Source organism: Rhopalosiphum padi, chromosome 4 (genome assembly GCF_020882245.1).
Source record: "Rhopalosiphum padi isolate XX-2018 chromosome 4, ASM2088224v1, whole genome shotgun sequence".
NCBI classification, from domain to species: domain Eukaryota; kingdom Metazoa; phylum Arthropoda; class Insecta; order Hemiptera; family Aphididae; genus Rhopalosiphum; species Rhopalosiphum padi.
In genome coordinates this window covers 47,239,946-47,262,301 of record NC_083600.1, presented here as the reverse complement: position 1 = coordinate 47,262,301, position 22,356 = coordinate 47,239,946, and the positions used below count along the sequence as shown (strand labels likewise).

The following is a 22,356-nucleotide window of genomic DNA, read 5'->3' as shown; positions in this document are numbered from 1 at the left end:
ATAAGTGATAACTATATAAAATATTACAATTTTAAAATGTTCATAAGTCACTTTAAAATGATAATATCAATAAAAGCATACCTATGCCATTTCCTAGATAATATTCTTAGCTTTAAATTTGATGTAAATTTAATCTAAAATTAAATTAAATATTATAACATTAATGATATATAAAGCAAACATGTCTTATTATTGATAAAATCTTATACATAGTGATATAACCCCCAGCTGCGGAAAACTTATCAATAAGAAATGGAAAACCCTCTCTGGATAATTAATATCGTAACAATGTTTCCCTGACCACGTTAAACTATATTAAAAGGATCTTTTCCCCCAAACTCAGTATTATATTTATTTAATCCAAAAACATGGTTAATTTTTGGACATGTAGAATAATTATAGTTGAAGCACTCAACCTTCCATTGTTTCTGACATTTCCATATTTATAAAAATACAGGTTTGTTAGTATTTCTTTTGCATGAGATTTCTCCAATAATAATTTTTTGTTTAGCTAATGAAAAATATGTATATTTTTTTTAATACATTGAACAATGGTGTTATTAAGAGTATAAATAAATATGCGTCATTACACAGTCAACGTGATAACCCAGTTTGCAGTATTTTTTGCTAAATATAAACGTGTACCTATTTGTTTACACATGTGTTAAAAACTATTGGTTAGGTAGCTAACCGATTAACTAACGAGTTACTGGCTCAGAGCTCAAAATTATACAATATAAATTCGTCAACGAAATTTCCTATAATTACTTCCCCCTAAGCCAACGATACTTAACCAACCGTTTATCTGAAGTGATTCAAGACCGATGACTGTCGAATACACTCCATTAGGCATGACCGTGAAACCATACCCGGTACCTCTAAATCGGCTGACACTTTCAAATTTATAAAAATACAGATTTTTTAGTACTTCTTTTGAATGAGATTTCTCCAAGTTAGGTTATTATAATTAATATATAGTAAATCAGTATTTGAATGTAAAGGTTTCTTAAAGGCTATCACTAGTGACGAGTTTATTGTGGTTCGGAGAAAACATATATATATATATCGAAGTTGGGTACCTCACACATTCACACATTCCGTATAGTTCCTGTAAAATAGCACAAAAACCATTGTTAGGTGATAGTACACTATATTTAATGTTTTAATGCTATTAAAATAAATATACTGCTTAATTTTATTATCACCGTGTCAATATTACTATTTCATTTTAAAAACTTATCATACCCAGATATATCAATTATAACCATGTAATCATGTTTACACAAGTGTTATAAAATATAGGTTAAGTAACAAACCGATTGACTTACGATTTTCTCGATGAGAGCTCAAAATTATACAACAGAAATCCGTCAACGAAATTTCCAATAACTACCTCCTCCTAACCCAACGAAACTCAACCACTCTTTGACCCGAAATGATTCAACACAGATGACGGTCCAATAAATTCAATACACCGACATTCGGTATGTCCATGAAACCAAACATGGATACGCTTAATCGGCTGTCACTCTCATGATCAAAATAAATACATAGTTGTTAGTAGGTACTTCTTTTGCATGAGATATCTCCAAATTCAATAAATCATAAAAAATATATAGTATATCACTATTTGAATGAAAAGTTTTCTTAAAGGCTATCCTTAGTGTTCAGTTTATTGTTGTTCTGAGCAAACCTAAATATTTATCGAAGGTAAATACAAGTAACCATTAGATGTATATATCTTGACATGTAACATCGCTTAATTTAATGGGTTAATTAATATCAAAATTTTTAATTTTTGATATGGAAACAGTGATAAAATATCTTTTTTAAAATGTATCTCCAGAATTCGCATTAAACCAAATCTTTAATAATTGACAAAATTGTTGTTGCTTTACGCATTAAATAATTTTAAACCATAAATTAGGTTCGTATTGTCATCGACGATACAGAAAGTTCTAAGGATGTACCTAAAAGAACACCACAATATAAATTATCTAAGTTCCTTAATACATAATTTACACGTAACTGACGATTTAGAAAAATCAATTATTTTTGTTTCTAGATAAAGATACTTATTTTGTTTATACTCGTGTTGATCTTTTGGACACTGTACATTTTAAAATGATCATAACTTACTTAAAAATAACAATATCAATAAAAATCTACGCGGGGCCCTGGATAATAATCTTATCGTTAAATTTTATAATTGGTCAGTTCACTCTAATATCAAAACTAGCAGCACAATATTGAAACTGATGAACGAAATTTTGCTATGTCGCACGTTTGTAAGACGGAGAAAACACATGCGGGTTCTAGGGTTACGTCTTCTTAAGATTTTTGGGATATCGTGACCAATAAGTTTGATATATTTTTCATTAACTATATTTTAATATATTATCTACAGCAGCAGACACGGGTACCGTAATAACTAAGAAGATATTAGTCATGGGTCATAGAGATTGAGATTAGGTTTTTGATGAAGCGTGGCGCACGGGATTTTCAAAAATATGAAACTGTTAGTGTTAGGGAAGGTACTTTACCGAAAATTTAGACTTCTGATATCTCGGAATCGATATTTTAGATTTATTATAACTCCTGGTCTAAAAATCTTTGCACGGTCCAATTCTTTAAGTTTAGGGTGTGTTGTATTGAGCTTTAAATGGCTACAGACGAGGTTTATCCCAAATACTAAATTGTGTCTATCAGGTTACACATAAGTTCAGTCTAACTAATGTAAATTATTTAATATAACATAGCAAGCAAAAATTTAAATAAAACAATTTTATAAATTAACATTGATAAATTTGTCATACAATATTAAAGGTATATTGTATAACATATAACTCATAGGTATATAATATTAAATGTATTTAACAATATAATATATTATATTTTACACGAAGAATAAGTTCATATCATCATATTTTTATAAAAAAAATATTAATTTAACCAAACAATAATCAATGTTGTTTTGTTTAATATAAATAAAAATTAGAAATTAAATACGTAGAAAACTTTAATAATATGACCATGGTTATTACTTATGTTTATGTTTATATTTAACAAAGCAATATTGCGAACTAATTTAACACTTTGACTGCGTACTGCGCCAATTTATTTATACTCCCAACAACGTCATATTTCAATGTAATAAGAAAAAATGACATCTTTTAGATTCTGAACGGAGTGATGAATGTATTTATTTTACAATGATGTGTGTTTTTTTTTTTTTTTTGTGTCTGTCATGACGTTTTGGAGTAATAATAATGCTTTGATTTTCGGACTTCAGCCCCTCTTTGAATAGAAAAATTTATCTTGTTGGTACTTTGGAGTGTCAAACGTAAAAAATTTCCAGTAGTTTTCAAAATCGTCGGGAAAAACCCTGAAAAAATAAAGGTAAAACGGTAATTTTTACGCATAACCACTTTTCGACAAAATCGAATTTTTGATTTTGCTATAACTCAAAAACGAATCGTTGTAAATACTTGAAATTTTCATCAAATGTTTATATAACGGTTATCTATTTACGATTAAATTTTAGACTTTTCTAATTTTTTTTTCTTAAAATGCCGATAAAAAAAATTTTAAAAAAAAATTCCAGCGTCAATATAGAAAACATTTTATGAGCGTATGAAAAATTTAATTTTTTACGAAATCGCGTAAAATAACGATATATTACAATTTAAATATTGATAATAATATAATATATCCAACTAATTATCATTGACTGACATAATATTATCTTCGTTCAGAATCGTTTTTCATATACAATGATACCCGATCATTGCATTCAATTTTAACACATCCATTATAGTGACCAGTGACCTATTCTCCATCTTTACTATACAGCAGAACGATAACAGCTTGCCCACTTTTTTAATTTTCAATCTTGGAATTAGAAACAACAATTTTGATTGGAATTGAGAAAACTGGAGGTTCCATTATGGTATAATAATATGTGCCTAGAAAAAAAATTCAGTCAAATGGTTAAAATGGTTAACCATTAGACTGTGCGTTTTTTAAGAGTTTTAACGATTTTTAATGCTTTTTACGGATGTTTTATTGGATTATTCAGGAATTTTAAGGATTTTTAAAGAAGTTTTTGGAATTTTAATGCTACTTTATGGAATAATAAAGTAGTGTTATGAATTTTAACTAGTTTGGAGGCTTTTTATGGAATAATTAAGGTTTTTTATGGATTTTTAAAGTTTTAACGATTTTTAACGCTTATTACAGATGTTGTGTAGGATTATTGAAAATTTAAAGGATATTTAAAGACATTTTTGGAATTTTAACGCTATTTTATGGAATAATAAAGTAGTGTTATGATTTTTAACTACTTTGGAGGCTTTTTTATGGAGTAACTAGCTGACCCGGAAAACGTTGTTTTGCCAAAAAGAAAATACTCTTAAAAAAAAAAACTGTAAAAAAGTGTTGATACCTTGGCCGAGTTCACCACTCTTTAAATACCACCTTAACCCATTCGGCCACCACTATACTGTTGAAATTATGGGAGCGTAATAAGGTTGTTAAGTCCATGTAGTAAACCCACATTAAAATCGTTTTCTCCATCGTTTTCTCCATCGTTTACTCGTGTGATTTGGCGTACTAGATTTTTTAAATTTTAAATTCCGCAATTAAAAAAAAAATGGGGATTGAAATTCAGAAAATTAGAGGTTCTATGATAAATGTGGCTACTGGAATGGATGTGTAATATTTTTACTCAGGGGTCGGCAACTGGCGGAAGGCAAAACTCTAGACCCTGTCAACACATTGTACTTACTTCATTATGTATAAAGATTTGAAAAAGATTTTTTTCATTGATTTATTATTTTAATCTTTAGGACTCCAATAGAAATTACTTGCCGACCCCTGTTTTAACTCAATGGTATATCCTAGTGAAAAAAAAACGTTATGAATCCCAGGCGGTTTATCAACGTACATTTGTATGTATACTTTTTAAATGCTATGTTTTTGATACTGCTTTTAACCTAATTAATTTTACTATTAGCAAATTTTAATAGCATATTTATTAGATCTTCAGTATATAAATGCATGCATATTTTAAGGTTTTTTTGGGCATGAATTCTATATAACATTAATTATAACATATTAGGCAACAATTTAAAAGATACCGTTTTTATAATTTTATACCTAGGTATTTTATTCTTGTGTAAAATATGAATTTGAATTTATCAGCTTAACTGCACATACTACAGGCTTTCACAGGAAGCCTTTATTGGGTGCATTCCCCCTTCTGTCAATTAAATCTCATTAAATTTACTTATTGTAAAATATGTGAATATAGATTATATATATTATATATATTACATTTTTTCCAATAAAAAAAAAAATTAATTAAATTAAATTAACTATCAATACGAAATAGTATTATTTAAAAACTATATTAAGAAGACCTTATCATAATAATTATACAAACAAAAGATTGTTGTAAGTTTTGTAACGAAATAAAAGTGATAAATTTGTCCAAACTAGGTTAATACAACATTTATGCAATATAATATCAACAATTAGTAAGAAATAAAGAATAGTTGTTGTCGTCATAGCATATTTGATGTTAAATATTTGTAAATTGTTTATTTATTTTGTATTGCAAGCAATCGGTTATAAAAGCTCTTGACAATGTTTTTTATTCTTAATTCATTTTTGAGGTTTTCACATAATTTATATTCTTTGTGGGTGTCAAATAATTAAAATGCAATTTTCTAAGCATTATTTTATAACTATTACTTTTACGGTTCTTGCAAATTTGATTATTGAAACTGCTTCTTTTGAAAAATTTAAAGACTACTTTGGAGGTATGTTCATATTAATTAATTTATGTATATGATAATTTATTTTTAAAATATTTATTTTTATTATATTTATATTTGTACAAAATGTATACCATTTCCTGCAATTTTGGTTATTTCAGAATATACGCAAAATAGTTTGTTAAAGAAGTATGCTGGTATGATAAAATTTATTAATACATAATAAACATATATTTTTTTTTTAATTTAAATTTTCTTATATTCAAATGGTGTATAGAGAACTGTAGAACCATTTATGAATTAATTACCAAGTGAAACCAATTAATTGAGTTTTACTATTGACTAGAGACAAAAACTACTTTAAATTTGTACACAACATTAATATATTTGAAATTATATTGTGATAAATTTTAGAAATAATATTAAATCCGCCTTTCATACCATTTGTATATATTAAGTTAATATAGCTGATGTTAATGATTAATTTATTTCAAATTGTATAACATAAAACATATGTTTGACACATCGAAAATTCTTCTGACTTTAGTCAAGCAATATACAATTGATATATGTATATGATACCTATAAACTATTATATTAATATTGTTTTTTCCACATCAATTTAGAATACAATTGATATAATTGTTTAAAATTTGAAAAGTGTATCAAAAATGATCGGAAAGAAAGTTGAATTATTTTAGAGTATTATTTGACAAAATATATAATATTATGGTTTTTAAAACTGATTTTTTATATTATTATTTTTTCAGGTGATTGTAAATGTAATATATTTAAACTTTTTAAACATATAGTAACTTAAAATAGTCTGGATATTATAAGAATTAAAGTGTTTATTTATTGTATTGTTTAGACTTAAATGATGGTCGAGATACTGGAGACTTTTTATCGTTATCTTGAATGAAATATTCATAAAATCATTGTTCTCAGATTAATATTGTGTTATTCATTGACATTGTTTTCTATTTTGATGTTAACTTGTCTTATTCAAAAATTGGTGTAGCCAATATTATATATTATACCATATATTAGTAAGATAATATGTCGGAATGTATGTGTGCTATTATATAGATCACTGCCCTAAGCCCCTAATTATTTTATATCACATCAACTGTTTGAACTGAAAAAATAAAAAAAATATTTTTAACTAAATAATTTACTTTAAGTATTTTCTGGGCGGAGAGTTGGATAAATTGATATTACAACGATGTGTTTTTCTGTTTGTGCGCATGTGTTATAATAAATTGTGGAAAATGTGATTGGTTCTTTAACTTTAAGGGTAGTTTCTGAGAGAAAATTAAATCTCAAGCATAGTTTTATTTAGTTATTAAATTAAAATTATTTAAAAATTTAACAGATATACTATCAGATATTGTTGGATATACTAGTAAGTAGTTATATTATAATATGGCGCAGTTAAATTTTATTGTATTTCTAGCCTAGAATTTAGAACATAAATCTTGTAAGTTCGTATCTGTATCCGTGAATTACGAATTTGGACTTTTGTAAGAAGTGAATGACGTGTTGATATATCTAAATGATCAAATTAAATAAAAATTATTTTTCCCAATCTCCTCATGCTTGTATTGTTCATGTAATCGGATAGAATCACATCAATGCGATCCTTCTTTGTCCTTATCGGACAGTCCGCTTAATTATGATCAACACAATTTTTACAATACGTACAATAGTTGGAGTTTAAATAAAATAATAAGGCTCAATCAACACATGATAGAGAAATTACTAAATCACTCGTCCTATCGTGCAGTTATTTATATGTATTCTGTATTAAATATAAATATTTAATATTAGGCTTCAATTTTATTAACTAAGAAATGTGCATAACAAACCTTTTTTTTTTTACTAATTCTACACTCTTAACATGCAAGTTGCAACCTTTTTTGATTAACATTTGTTTTTTTTTTGTTACAAGAGCATCAAAATTGTATTTAAATACATATTATAATATATTTAAGTACCTCTGTCAATGCTTAAAAATGTATATCAAAATGAACTAAATTTATAGGTTTCCTGTCCAAAATCATGTTAAGGAACAATTGCATTATGTAATTTAAATTGACTAATGCTTTGTATTACATTAATATAAATACATTTACAGAACAATTTGAAAAAACTAAAGGCTTGGATTATGCAAGTAATTAATTTAAAATAACAAAATGTAATTTTTAATACCACCTATGGTGGATTTATACATTTCTTTAGTTAATGTATAACAGCAAAATTAGTTGTTATGTCTTATACGTTATAGTTTATTATATAACATTTAACCGATGTTCGTGTTCTCATAAGGTGAACTTACTGGTTATTCTATAGCCGAGAAAACAGCTGCAGAGGCTGAAGTTCTTTGAAATATCCGATATCACGACTCGAATAATTTGTCATCAATTTTTAATAAATATTTATTATTTTAATATATTATGTTTAGATTTCATAAATATAAAAACAAATGTTTCTTTTTTTTATAATAAGTGTAAATAATAATTATTTATGTATATTTTTTTAGCTTATATAGGTAAGTATTGTCTGTGATTTTATTTTTAAAATATGTAATAAGTCGGTTTTTTGGATAATATTGATTTCCTTTTATTACAAAATTTCTGACATGTATATATATATATATATATATATTACAATATTTTCTTTTATATATAAACGTCTACTTTTTCATTTTGAACTTACAATAAAAAATATAATTAATTCATACACAAATATATGTAAATAAAAATAACTCACGGTTAGATTCACCGGCACTCACACAGAGGTGCTAGTACAGGCACACTGTACCACAACTGTGTGAGGCGGTGGTGAACACTTTACACACGGCGGCAATAACACAGGCGAGCTGTAATTCCAACCGTGTAAAGGTCGATAGTGGTCCGGTGAATCCGATGCGGCTAGTAGACTGCTGGACCGTTGAGCTGTATCGACTCCACGGGTTGACTGGGCGGCGGAGGCACCTTGTTGACTTCAACAGGTTGGCTGGTTGGTTCGTTGGGCGGCGGCGGCGGCGGCTCCTAACAAACTTGACCGACATCTTTAGTCACTGGTCTAAGCATCCTAAACCGTAAACATACAGCGACTTAAATACAGATACCAAATGATCTGTATTCCGACTGTACGGGAATTCCGACCTAGTCCCAGCTGCTTCAGCTCGGCGGTTTCATGGTCGCTGTCGGGTCCTTTATCTTTACTGGTAACGGGTCACCGTTTGTGTAGCTGTTCTGGAGTGGGTTGTGACATTTAGCGATTTTTACATGATTATTCTCTTCTTTTTATTGACTGAGTGTATAGTAGATTGGTTATGAAGGTGTACGGATTATTTGTTAAGTCTTGAGGATAATGATTTGTGGAATAAAAGGTGTGAATCATGACTGACCACGGGGTTCACAAAAAACATGTGCCGCGCCGCGCTATCTATTGACAATAATATGTCGCGCGTGATAATAGTCGACACGGTTGTCGCGGTAACGAATATCGGTTACGCGCTCTAGCGGTAATAATATTCGTTACAAATAGTTTTATTTATTCAATGAGTTTAATAGGATTTATATAATTGTGCAACGGTTTAGCAATTTTGAGTATTAGAATTTATCGATAAACTAGATTACGAAAATTTAGGAAATATAAATCGACAAAAATTATAAAAAAAATAATATTTTATAAATTTAGAGTTTACTGCTTTTAATCTTAACTTCAATATCTAAGCTACTAACCATTAAATTCATTATCTGTGACAAATAACGAAACAGTAATCTATAAACCGTTTCAAATTTAATTACATTTTTTTAATTAAATATTAATAAAATGTGTGTATTTTTTATGGATAGTAAAAAGAATGTTTTTAACAATAAACATATTTTAGATTTTTAATTAATATAAAATCACATAATCTACATTATTTAAAAAATTTTAATTGGTTGATATTTACTACAACTGTATTATTTGAGAATAATTGGGTATAAACTATTTTATTTTATAGATGTTGCATTTAGTGAGTATTTATTTTTCAGATAAATTTTAATTGACATGTTTAATTAGTTTAAATTTATTGGATTTCAAGTTGTATAGTATAGTTTTATAGCCTTACTATATTTGTAAGTCATGGTTTATGATTTTAGTGATCATGTAATATAATGAGTCTTCGATGAAAATTTAAATCTCGTGTAGACGCAAATTATGATTGTATTGAGTAGGTACAAAATATTTAAAGCTACAGGAAATAGACATAAATGTTCGACTAAATATTACTATAAGATTATAAGCTATAATTTAAATATATCGCTTTAGCTTTAAAAACAAAATAAAATCAATCATAAAAATTTACTGATGTATTATATTTGTTTTTATAGTAGATAATCCAAGTAAATATTTATTTTTTATATTTTTATTCATTAAAGTTAATTATAAATTGAGGGTATTGAGTGCTGCTGACGTGTTGCCTCTCTTGCATTCAGTAACACAAATTGAAAAAGAAATGTCAAATAAAGTTATCGTAATTTGATTTCGTAACGCGACAGTTGAAAATCTTGAGAATATCTTGTACTGAAATTCGGAACAAGGATCAGCATTAACGTAGCTAAAAAATAGTTTTATATTCCGTCTCAAATAAAAATATCGTATTATTGTTTAGTATATTATTAATCACTTCTCACACATCTTTATATCTTTAATTGTGTTTGGTGTATTACAATTTATGGCTGCTATCAAACTATACACATAGACAGTCCAATATAGCAATGAAATGTATGTATACAAGTCACTTAGTACTAACGTGTTCCCATAAGAGTTTTAGAGTGTATTATACCGTAGATAAAGTTGTTCCGATATCCTAACTATTTGTGTCACCCTTAACTGCGTCTCATAATATATTTAATTCGCCAATAAAATAATTTATTTTTATTATTTCCTCTACTATACGACATGTCCCTATTCAATTTTATATATTTTAATTCGATAAATTATATTGTTTTTATGTTGTTAAAAATAATATATTTTAATACTATTTTTTTATAGATTTAATATGTAAGTAAAATTTCAATAACATATTTTTATAAGATTTATTTCAATTAATTTTATTAACCATATAAATTAATAACTCATACATAAATTATGTATTTATTTTATTTAGCTGATCTACTTGGTACGTAATTTGTTTGTGATTAATTTGTGTTGTGCATTATACAATTTATTTTATATTTTTATGATACTTTTCTCATAATATATGTTTTAAATTTTCATGACTTAAAAAAATAACAGGAAACTGCATTTATGAAAAAAAAAAATGAAATATGCTACTCTTTTTTATATTTTTAAGTTCAAAATATTAATTTCACTATTTTGAGTTGCTTAAATCATTTTAATATATCCATTATCATTTTTTTTTCAGAAATATTTAGTATGTATATTATTTTTTTAACGTTCAGAATTTTGGTTTTTATTTTGAACACTATCACAAATTTCCTTTTCTATAATATTAACATTTTAATAATGCAATGATATTATATACATTAAATATCTTATAGTTACTATTGGTAAATATTTATTTATTGTTTTTATACTTTTTGTTTCTCCTGATGTATATTGTTGCGTGATTTTTACAATTAAGATATATTTATAGAAGTAAAACATAGGAAAACTTTTAAATTCAAATTAGAATAAGAGATGTTTACTTAGAATATCAAAAAATCATAAATTATAGCTGCTAAAAATGATATCATTGATTCTATGCAAAATTAATGAAAATCTTTCTACGAGTAGAAGTCTCTATAGTCTATATCTTAGAATCTAAAGTAATCGGTCCATCTTGACAAAAAAAGTGGTAATCAGTAACTCGACATATTTTTGCCTCAGCAGGGTTATTTTATGTTTAAGTAACAGGTTTTGTTGCTGGGCAAGGGCCACATTTCCTGTATAATGTACATTGTGCATTATAATATTATTTACAAATTAAAAATTAATTAAAAAAATTATTGCCCGCAGCTTATGAACGTACGTATAATTTCTTTACTTTGAATAAAATAAAGGTATATCACGAGATACATGCCCTACAATTTTAGATTCTGAGTGGAGCATCTTGAACAATGTGTGTTTTATTTTTTGGTAAAAACAGTAAATATACTTCTAAGTGCAACATTGAGGGTTTTTTGTTTTGTATAAAATTGTTTAATTTATTGCATTGAAGGTAGCTGACGTCATTTTGGGTGAAAATTAACGTTACAACCTCAAATAAATTGGGCAATATACTTAATGCTAGGTCTCGATAAAAAAATTGATTAATAATAATATGATACTAATTTTTCTGGTGCAATATAATTTTATTAAGTAAAATGAAACTGATACATAATATTATAACTGAGGAAAAATAAATGGCATCCAGTAGGAATATGGGACTTATAATTGATGAAGAAAATACAAAATACTTATCGATAGCATGCACAACGCCAATAAACAACGATTTGATAGTCTGACCGTACACGGCGTATACCTTTAAACCTGTCCATTTATAATTTTCAATATTTAGGAATAAACTTAAATTATTAAAACGATATGCACAATTAAGTTTTGGTTGATAATTTATAATACATCTTACCTTATCTATTATGAACATCTTTTATTATTGTTTATTTTTTCAATTATTGCTTTATCACTAACAATTATATTAAATTGTTTTTTTAGTTGATATAAGTATGTTATTATTTATTTTTTATTGATATTTAATTCAGCTATAATTAAATTGTGATCTAAATAGAAGTGTTTGGTTTTAAACTAAAGTGTTAAATTCTATAGGTTTTATCTTCATAATATAATAAAATAGATATTAATAATGTCCTATTTTCGTTTTGTAAACAGCAAAAAAAAAAATAATTTAACAACTAAATGACTCTATCGTAGAATTTATGATTTCATAATTTAAGTAAGGTTAAAGGTTTTTTTAACTAATTAGTAACGATTATAATTCAATTTTTTAGAAACTGTTTCTCGTAAGTAAATATTATAAGTATTTTTTAAGCATTACAAAAATGCATGTGTTCTAAAAATTAAAATTGTTAATTTGATTTTTTTTAATTCAGTTTTTATCATATATGCTAAACGCTTATCCAATTTATAATTTTTTTAATTTTATTATTTGATAGTCTCGTTCTAATTATTATCATTTTGATTGCGATATCGGTTTGTTGCGTTATACAATATTGTTAATGGCTACAATGATTTTCTTTTTGACCGTCTTCAGTCATTATGTATCGTTGAATAATGCTTCTCAAACGTTACGTATTTGTTTGTCTTCACCATTTTTAAAAACGACGCATCTTCGTAAATATTATATTATTCATTTCTTTATTTACCTATAGCTAATTGTTATTTTTGAAATTTCGCCTATCGTGCACACTTCTTCAACATCTACCTTCATTATCTTCTCTATTACTATTATTTATTTTCAAGTGAGCCCATTGTCGCCACAAACGTACAACATCTTTAATGTTTATAATTTAGTATTGAAGTTATGAAGAATATTAAATTAAGAAATTATTTTATTATAATTTTGCTAAGCCTTACATCCATTATTTTTTTCAAAATATGTGGGACATCCGTATGAGTTTTACCTGTTTTATAAACACACAATAGCTGATTTATTTTCAGAAGAGTCATTTTTGAGTCATTAGCTTTAATACAAGACGTAATTAACCAACGTTCAAACCTAAAAGTAGCATCTTTATATTTTATCTCTCGTATGTTTTTACGATATTTAAATTTTTAAGTGAGTTGTAATAATTATAATATTAAACTATTAAAATAAATAAATACTGATATCTTGCTGAGAAAAGAATATATTCGTAAATGTCGACGAAAGATAATCGATAATGTTCCAACCTTTAAATTGGTTTATTGGTAAATTCATCATGATAATAAAATGAAAGCTAACGCTACAAAGCCACATATCATGAATTAAAATTAGATATGTGGTAAGACAGATAAAATATACGTCGAAGTTAAACAGAATTTTTTTTATTGAACATTTTATAATTTATAAAAAATTCAAGTATAAGTATTCAATAAAACGTATGGTTATTCGTTATTAAATTTCAACAAAATAAGAAAATCGATTTTTCGAAAACTGATTTATCAGAAAAATGTTCGTATTTCCATAACTTTTTTCTATTAACTAATAGAACTATTAAAAATTAATTATTCTTGACCCCTTAAAATTAACTGACATGAATCATTTTTCTACTATAAATTAGCCACAAACCTGTAAATTTGATCATTTATCATATTATAATAAGTGATTTTAGGATAATATAGTCTTCACTATCTCAATACTAATTATTTTTAACTTATTAGTAACAAATCAATTGCAATTACTTTTTTATAGATAGTATAGAAACAATTGGTACGTTAATTTTATAGGTATTTTTTAATTTTATTTGTACGCGATTTCCTTTTTTGGAAATATTTTTTTACATGATGATTTCCAGCGAAATAAAACAACATGCTTTTTAAAAAGTTGTAGATAATTAATTTTAAAATCTGAAGCAAAATATTTCTCGATGTATTTCGATACATTAAAATCGAAATTCGTACGAATAGTTTACAAATTATATCATAATATTTGCCATATAAATTAAATTTAAAAATTATAGTAGAAAAAAGAAAAAAATATCTTTACAATATATTCTTTGATGCTAAGAAAATAAAACCTAAAATATGCAATAAAAATTTTGAAATATGAAATATTTTTATCATAAAATAAATATGTATCGAATCTTATTTCTCCTATCTAATCCGTGAAACATTGTATTATAGAACTACTATAAGTTCCGAGGTCTAGTAATATATATATTTATTTTACTTTATTCGCCGAATACTCGTCCAATTACCAATTTCGATGTGTCGAAATACTCCAAAAACATATTCCGTTTCAGATCATTATGCATGCAGCATGCTGTTATTGTAAAAATATAATTTTTAGATATTATGTTACTCCAACAGAAAATTATGTAAAAAAAAATATTTTATAAAACTTTAATACATTTTAAGTAATGAGTATTTTTCAATAAAATAATAATCTCTCAATATAATAAAGACTATATTTTGTACATATTAAAATTTATCTAAAAAATTATTATCTGCAGTTAAAAAAGGTACGTGTTATTTTTAATTTTTTGTACATATTTATGGTATTTTTAATGACATATTATGACGTATAAATTTTGATTATGATATGAAAATTTTAAAAAACTTATGTTTTTAATCCATTGTTTGAAAAAGTAAAATTGCTTCTTTCTCAATATTCTGAAATCTACAACACACTAAACAAAATCATCGGTTGTATACTTTTATCGTTTAGCGACGAAAACCGATACAAGTAGCTCTTATCATTTGTGATAGTAATTTTGTAAAAACAAATTATTGATCCCAGCTTATTAAACTCGTACATCTATAATTTATAAGTTAAAACTTAGAGTTTAATCAAAACCAATAAGTCACTGAATTTTTAAAATGAACTCATACTAAATATTTAGAAATTACGATAGTTAATAAAACAACTTACTTTATTGTATATTTTTAATATTAATTTATCACTTATATTTACAATAATATATTTTTTTTTGCAGGAAAATATTCAAATCTAAGTAATTGTTATATTTTTTTAATTAATATTTAATTAGTTCACCAAATTATGGTTAATATTAATTCAGTTATTTTTTAATTGTGATCTTACAAGAAATAGTTTGGTTATAAAGTTTAAGTATCTTTCCTACGGAATTACTAAAAACTATTAAATCCTGATAATTTATAAATTATATTTATATCCATGAACTCGATTTTTCTATGCTGTTATTAACACAATTATAAATTAATATTAAATAAAATAAATATTTTATTGGAACAATTATTTATTACTTTTTTAAATTATTACAGAAACATTATGTACGTAATTAGATTTATTTTTTAATAAACAATTAAAATTAAGATTGCAACTTTGATCACTTAGGGATGGGGCATCGTATAATAATCTATTAGACAATATTCTTTTAATAACATTTTTAACTGCAACATTGATTGAAAATCTTGTTAAATTGTTAGTTTCTTTGTCGCACAAAACCAAATTTAGATTTTCTTAGAACATTTTTCTCGAGTAAAACAGACTCCCAAAATCTCCCATGCTATATAAATTTAAAATATCCTTATTTTTCTATTCATGATAATTATCTATTTTAAGTTTCAATATATAACATAGACTATGCTACTCACGAACCACATGAAAAAATGATGAGGATTGTCAATGTTTATCCATCGAACTCTTCCTTTTAATATTGTATATTATATATTTTATATTGTTTTGAATTTTTTTTTTCCATTTGTGTTTGTAAATATTTTAAATTTGTATAAAAGTCGATAATTTGGTTTATTTAAAATTATAATTTAAACTACCAGTTATTGAATAAATAAATACTTTCATCGGTCAAGTTTTAGTGTCTCACAAACGTTATTGATTAATCTTTGTAAATTTCGGCATTCATATATTTTGTATAAAAACAATATTAAGTATTCCACTATACTTATAATATTGTGAGATAGTATCATAAAGTATAAAAAAACTATATATTATGTTAATAAGATATTTTATTTAATATAATATACAATATATATATTATAAATATATTTATATAAATATTGTGTTAATATTTTAATGATTTTATTTCTAGATTTTACAAGTTAGTAAATTATATATTTATTTTATAAACTTAATGTATGGAATTTTGTAGCTCCATTTATGAAATTTGTGTAACGTAACTTTGGTTACTTTCCTTTTAAATTTATAAATACTTACAGATAATAATTATTGGTATAAAATCATTCAATAAGAGATTGACAAACATTATTGTGTTTGTCAATAATTATCATTAACCCGGTAGATATATTCCCATTAACAAAACACGTTGACTATCAAAAAGTAGCATTCTAATAGAAAATTTTAAAAGCGTTTGCGTATATAGTTTTTTCATACTCTATACTTGATTTACGTTAGAATCATATATAAATTATATCACATTAATACAACAGTTAATTAATGTTTTTTTTAGAGGGTGTAGTAAGGGGTACGTATATTTTTAACTTTATCGTGTACAAAATATATTTTTAACTATTAAAGTGCGTTTCTACTTTAAAATCTTTAAAAAATAATATGCATTTGAATATTTTTTATTTATTTATAACTAATAAATATAAAATATAAAATAAAAACTATTAAATAGCAGAATATTTTGATTTGTATAAATAAATCATCTTACAAAAACTGATGTTTAAATTTGAAATGTTTAATTCTCTTGCAGTATTCAATCTAATGATTGGTTTGCAGCAACTTCCATGTTTCTCTATCATAGCCTTCCTCTTCAACGCATGATATGAGTTATATCCTTGATCTTCTTTTATCTGACTTATGTATAGTAATCTTGATCTTCCTCTATGATTTTTTCCATCTCCTTTTAAAATTAGTAATAGCTGCCCATCATGTCTTAAAATATGACCTATTACCTAATTCATTTCGCCTTTTTCTGTATACTCTTCCACATCGATTTCCTCTATGATACCCTTTCTTATTGTTTAATTTTATAATATATATTATATTATATGCTCTAAATCGAGTGGGTCACATTATTGGTATGGTGTTCAATATATATGATTTATAAATGAATAAGACACCTGACGATGTGTTAGCCTAATCACTGAGTATACTGTTTAATATTGCTGTTCAAAAATGCATTATATTACGAGTATTATGGTAGGTTGATTGTATTTTTATCGTAACCATTGCATAATGTTGTATTACATATAAGTAGATAATTAATTAGATATTATACATTAATATTATTGTTATTCTAATTTGTGTCAATAATAACTCATCGCAAATAATGTTTTTGGATTCTAACATAACAATTAATATTATTATTCGTCGTGAAATTATGTTACTTCATCAAAATATAAAATTCAAATATAAAGCTTATTTATTTTGTTAAACTTCTTATTGAATGTATAATCAAGCCCCAGCGTAATGATTTTTTCTATTTATTTTAAATATATTTTGATACACCTATAAAACAACTTTAAGCATTTTGACTGATGATCCCACAGATTACATAAACCTTATCAATATTTATAAGAATAAATTGAATAATTTTCAACTGAATAAGAGGTAAAATATTTGGAAAATTATGCTATAAGATTGGTATTAGCAAGATTATTTCATTACAATTTCAAGTTATTAACGTCTTTTAAATACATAAAATTTAAAGAAAAGTATTTAGATCATCTTTAGTAATTGGCTTATTGCCAGTGACTAAAAGAACATACGTATACAAAATTTATTTAGAAGGTTAGGTTTTCTTTTTATGAGATGATTAATATGTATTAAAATGTATGATTTATTGTATGTACGTATACAATTATGTAGGCGTGTACCGGTGTAATTATGTAAAATTATATTAATCAAGTCTAAAAATGCAATCAACTTTATAGTTTCGAATAATTTTATTGACCTTCATAAAGTTAGCAGCACAACTACGGCAGACATCTATGAAATACTTCCAACAAACTTGTTGGACATTGTTGGACATTGTTGGATTACTCCCAGACTTTGTTGGACTTTTATTTTAACGTAAGAGCTTTGGACACTTTTGTGCTGTTAACTATACTCCAACAGCACGACTTTATGTCAGCCCAATTTCACCCCTATAAAAAATGTCGAGCTTGATTTGTTGGACAATGTTGGAACAATCCAAAAGTTTGTTGGACATTTTTAACTCCGGTAGAGCTTTTACAAAGTTTCGCTGCCAACAGCACGACTTTATGTCAGCCCAATTTCACCCATATAAAAAATGTCGAGCATGATTTGTTGGACAATGTTGGAACACTCCGATCTTAAACATTTGTAATAATAATTAAATTTCAGCATAAATAACATTTTGATTATTTAATAAAAAAAACTTGGCAAGATAGAGATCGGCATGTAAACGTTCTTGATCTTAAATTTTTAGAAATGTATTAATTGTATGCAATATGTATGTATAATGTATTTTATTTTCATTTTGTGAAATAGATTACCGAAACCGGGGAGCAGATTTCGTTGTTTGGGGTCTTATTAGATTCAAATTGACTAGGAGAAGTAAAGTACAAATTTTCAGAACTTTATCTTTTATACTTAAAGTTCAAGTTCAACTTTAAAGTTAAAGTCACTACAGAGCTTCAAAAAAAATTAAAACCCATTTTATTTTGTTTTTTTATGTTTTTCAGTTTTATAGCTTTGTGATGAGTTAACAATTGAAGATAAAATTCTGAAAATTTTCCCAGCACTTCTCCCAGGCAATGTAAATCTAATAATAATCTAAAATAAAATCCGCTCTCCAGTTTCGGTAATCTACTACGCTATATGAAAATCTAGCAAAAAAATAATTATTTTTTTAAATATGAAAAATTAAATAATTATTTTTGAAAATTTTGAACCTCTTATTTTGTATCTACTTCATAATCGGAACCAGGTAAGTGATAAAAATAAATAATTAATGAAATAATAGCAGCCTAACATTTTTAATAATAATTCAATTTCAACATAAATAGCATTTTGGTTTTTTAATAAAAAATTAATAATAATTTATGCTGAAATTTAATTATTATTACAAATGTTTAAGATCGGAGTGTTCCAACATTATCCAACAAATCAAGCTCGACATTTTTTATAGGGGTGAAATTGGGCTGACATAAAGTCATACTGTTGGCAGCGAAACTTTGTAAAAGCTCTACCAGCGTTAAAAATGTCCAACAAACTTTTAGATTGTTCCAACATTGTCCAACAAATCAAGCTCGACATTTTTTATAGGGGTGAAATTGGGCTGACATAAAGTCGTGCTGTTGGAGTATAGTTAACAGCACAAAAGTGTCCAAAGCTCTTACGTTAAAATAAAAGTCCAACAAAGTCTGGGAGTAATCCAACAATGTCCAACAATGTCCAACAAGTTTGTTGGAAGTATTTCATAGGTGTCTGACGTAGTTGTGCCGCTAACTTTATGAAGGTATTTTATTTACATTATTGTAAAAAGTGTGATGATTTTGTTATTTTTATATGGATAAATTCCATTTATGTCAGCTCGTTTTTATCTAGAAAACAATTAGTTGCTGTTATCCCATCTATCAATTTTCTAGATAGTTTTTCAGTTATATATTCCGCCACTATAATCATATAAAATAATTATATCATTTAAAGATTATATATTTATTATAATGTTGTTTATTTTTAACAGATATAGCATTCAAATATACAGAGGATATCGATCACATGTTAACTAACTCAAGTATGTATTATTGTTGTATGTTTTTTTGTTATACAAAAATATTATCTATGTGGCTATATGTAGAATATATTGTTATCATATGAGTTGTTGCAAAATAATAACTGGGTTCTGTTTTTTTTTTTGTTTATAATATTAATCAAGTAGTGATTAAGTAATTACAAATAATTTGAATCAATAATAGTCTCGGATTAATGTAGTATTGCATAAAATGATAAAAGGATTGAGGTTAAACCTTACCTTTATTTTCTTTATATATAATCAATTTATATTATGTTGGTTAACATTAAATTAATCTAATCCAAATTATTTTTTCTAGCACTGCTTGGTCTAGACAAATTTTCAAGCGTGGTGGATAAATACTGTGCTCTTAAAAATATTTTATTGAGTTATGATCTTAAAACATATTATACAGAATTATTTAGTACAGTTATTTTGAGAATAGTGAAGCATGAGCAAGAAGGATATTTCAAGGACCCTAAACCCGAATCATCCCAAACCCCTAACACCCCTAAACACCCTTAAAAAATCAAACACCCGAAACCCATATAACCCGAATGATTCTGTTTTCCTAACACCTGTATTAATCAAAACCCGAATATTTTTTTTTATTTTTTTAATCTTCATGTGATATATAATTTTGTATGTATTCATGTGGCGAGTTCTATTTAGTAGAGTTAAATAATTAATAATAACAATAACAGGAACAATCTTACAATCAATCATAGGTAAATTCAATAATTATTTACAGATATTTTCAACCAGATTACTCAACAACCGTATTAACAAATATTAACCCGAATAATAACGGTTTTGAAAACCCAAATGTTTGTTTAAATTTTTTATTCCGGTGTTTGAACACCCGAAACCCAAATAAATGATTCGGGTGCTAAGCCCTGGATATTTTATATTATGAAAATTTCTGGTGTCTATGAAACTCTCTTTACAAGAAAAAGTTTTATTTTATAAAATAATCAATATTTTTGTTACTTTTAAATTATTAATTTTAATTTATATTCTATTTAGTATCTATATTCATGTTATACAGTATAAGAACTTTAAATATTACATGTTTACAATCAAGCAAAAATGAAATGTTATATTCAAATATATTACATAGTTAAAAATCATTTTTTGTAAAAAAAATAAGATAATCTATAAAATATATTTATGTACATTTAGATTTATGTTATATTCCTATTTTATTTGACTAAAAGTAATAATAAATCAAAAATGAAGGTTACTTTATTTTTCAACAAAATCTATTTTTTTTTTTTCTAATAAAATTTGGTCTTTAGTTGTTATTTGTAATTAATTTAATAATACAACTACTAAATATAGCTGTACAGTCCGATACTGATGAGGTATCTTATGATTTCGAGTGTGTTAATATGTGTTTTTAAGTTTATTTATGTATGGACTTAAAACTAAGCATGTAACTCAACCAGGCAAGGATTTGGTAAAAAAGGCATGGATGCTAAATAATTTAATGGAAAAGTTACAAAAATGTTTTTGGCAAATTTAAAATAAGTAAATTATTTATAAAATATTAAAAAATTTTATTTTGTTATAAAAAATTGTACTTTTTACACCGAGTTACAACAAACATTCAATAAATATTATACAATATTATAAAAAAAAAAATAGATTTCTTAGGATTCTACAGGTGTATTCGTATAGTAAAAAAATAAAAATAAATTGACGTTATATTTAATGACATTAAAATATCATAAATCCGATTTTAGCGATTGAGATATAGTATATTTATGACTAAATAGAAATTACAGAGATATAGCAGCAATATTCATATCTCAGTTGATTGGAGATGGAATTTGGTTATTCTATAGTTGAAGGCTTCGTGAGGCGTTGATCTACGATTTTTGTGGTTCTTGATTTTTGAAATTGTTATAGTTTGATGAATGACCCCCCCACTTGGCCAAATAGAGCATTGATAGCTGGTAGGTCTTTTCTTTTTTTGCACATGTCAGATAGATGATCTTGTCCACAGCGGACGCAATTTGGTTTACGATTACATTATGATATTGTATGTCCATAGTTTTGACATCGGTGACATTGGTGAAGACCATTGTTCGCACTAGGAGCTCCTGGCTCTGCGGTTAGCACCTAGAACTCGCACACCCTGGACTAGGTACAATAGAGCTAATATAAATATATGTACAAGGGAATTATAACAA

At 25.8% G+C, this 22,356-nt stretch overlaps 1 protein-coding gene across 1 annotated transcript; it reads left to right on the top strand.

Annotated features, from left to right (window-relative positions):
* Positions 1–5,692: 5,692 nt before the first annotated feature.
* Positions 5,693–21,231, top strand: LOC132930306 (uncharacterized). Its single transcript, XM_060996097.1, has 3 exons — positions 5,693–5,822; positions 20,114–20,164; positions 20,481–21,231. The coding sequence occupies exons 1-3, from the start codon at positions 5,720–5,722 to the stop codon at positions 20,684–20,686; spliced, it is 360 nt and encodes a 119-aa protein (XP_060852080.1). The 5' UTR covers positions 5,693–5,719; the 3' UTR covers positions 20,687–21,231.
* The last annotated feature ends 1,125 nt before the right edge of the window (positions 21,232–22,356 follow it).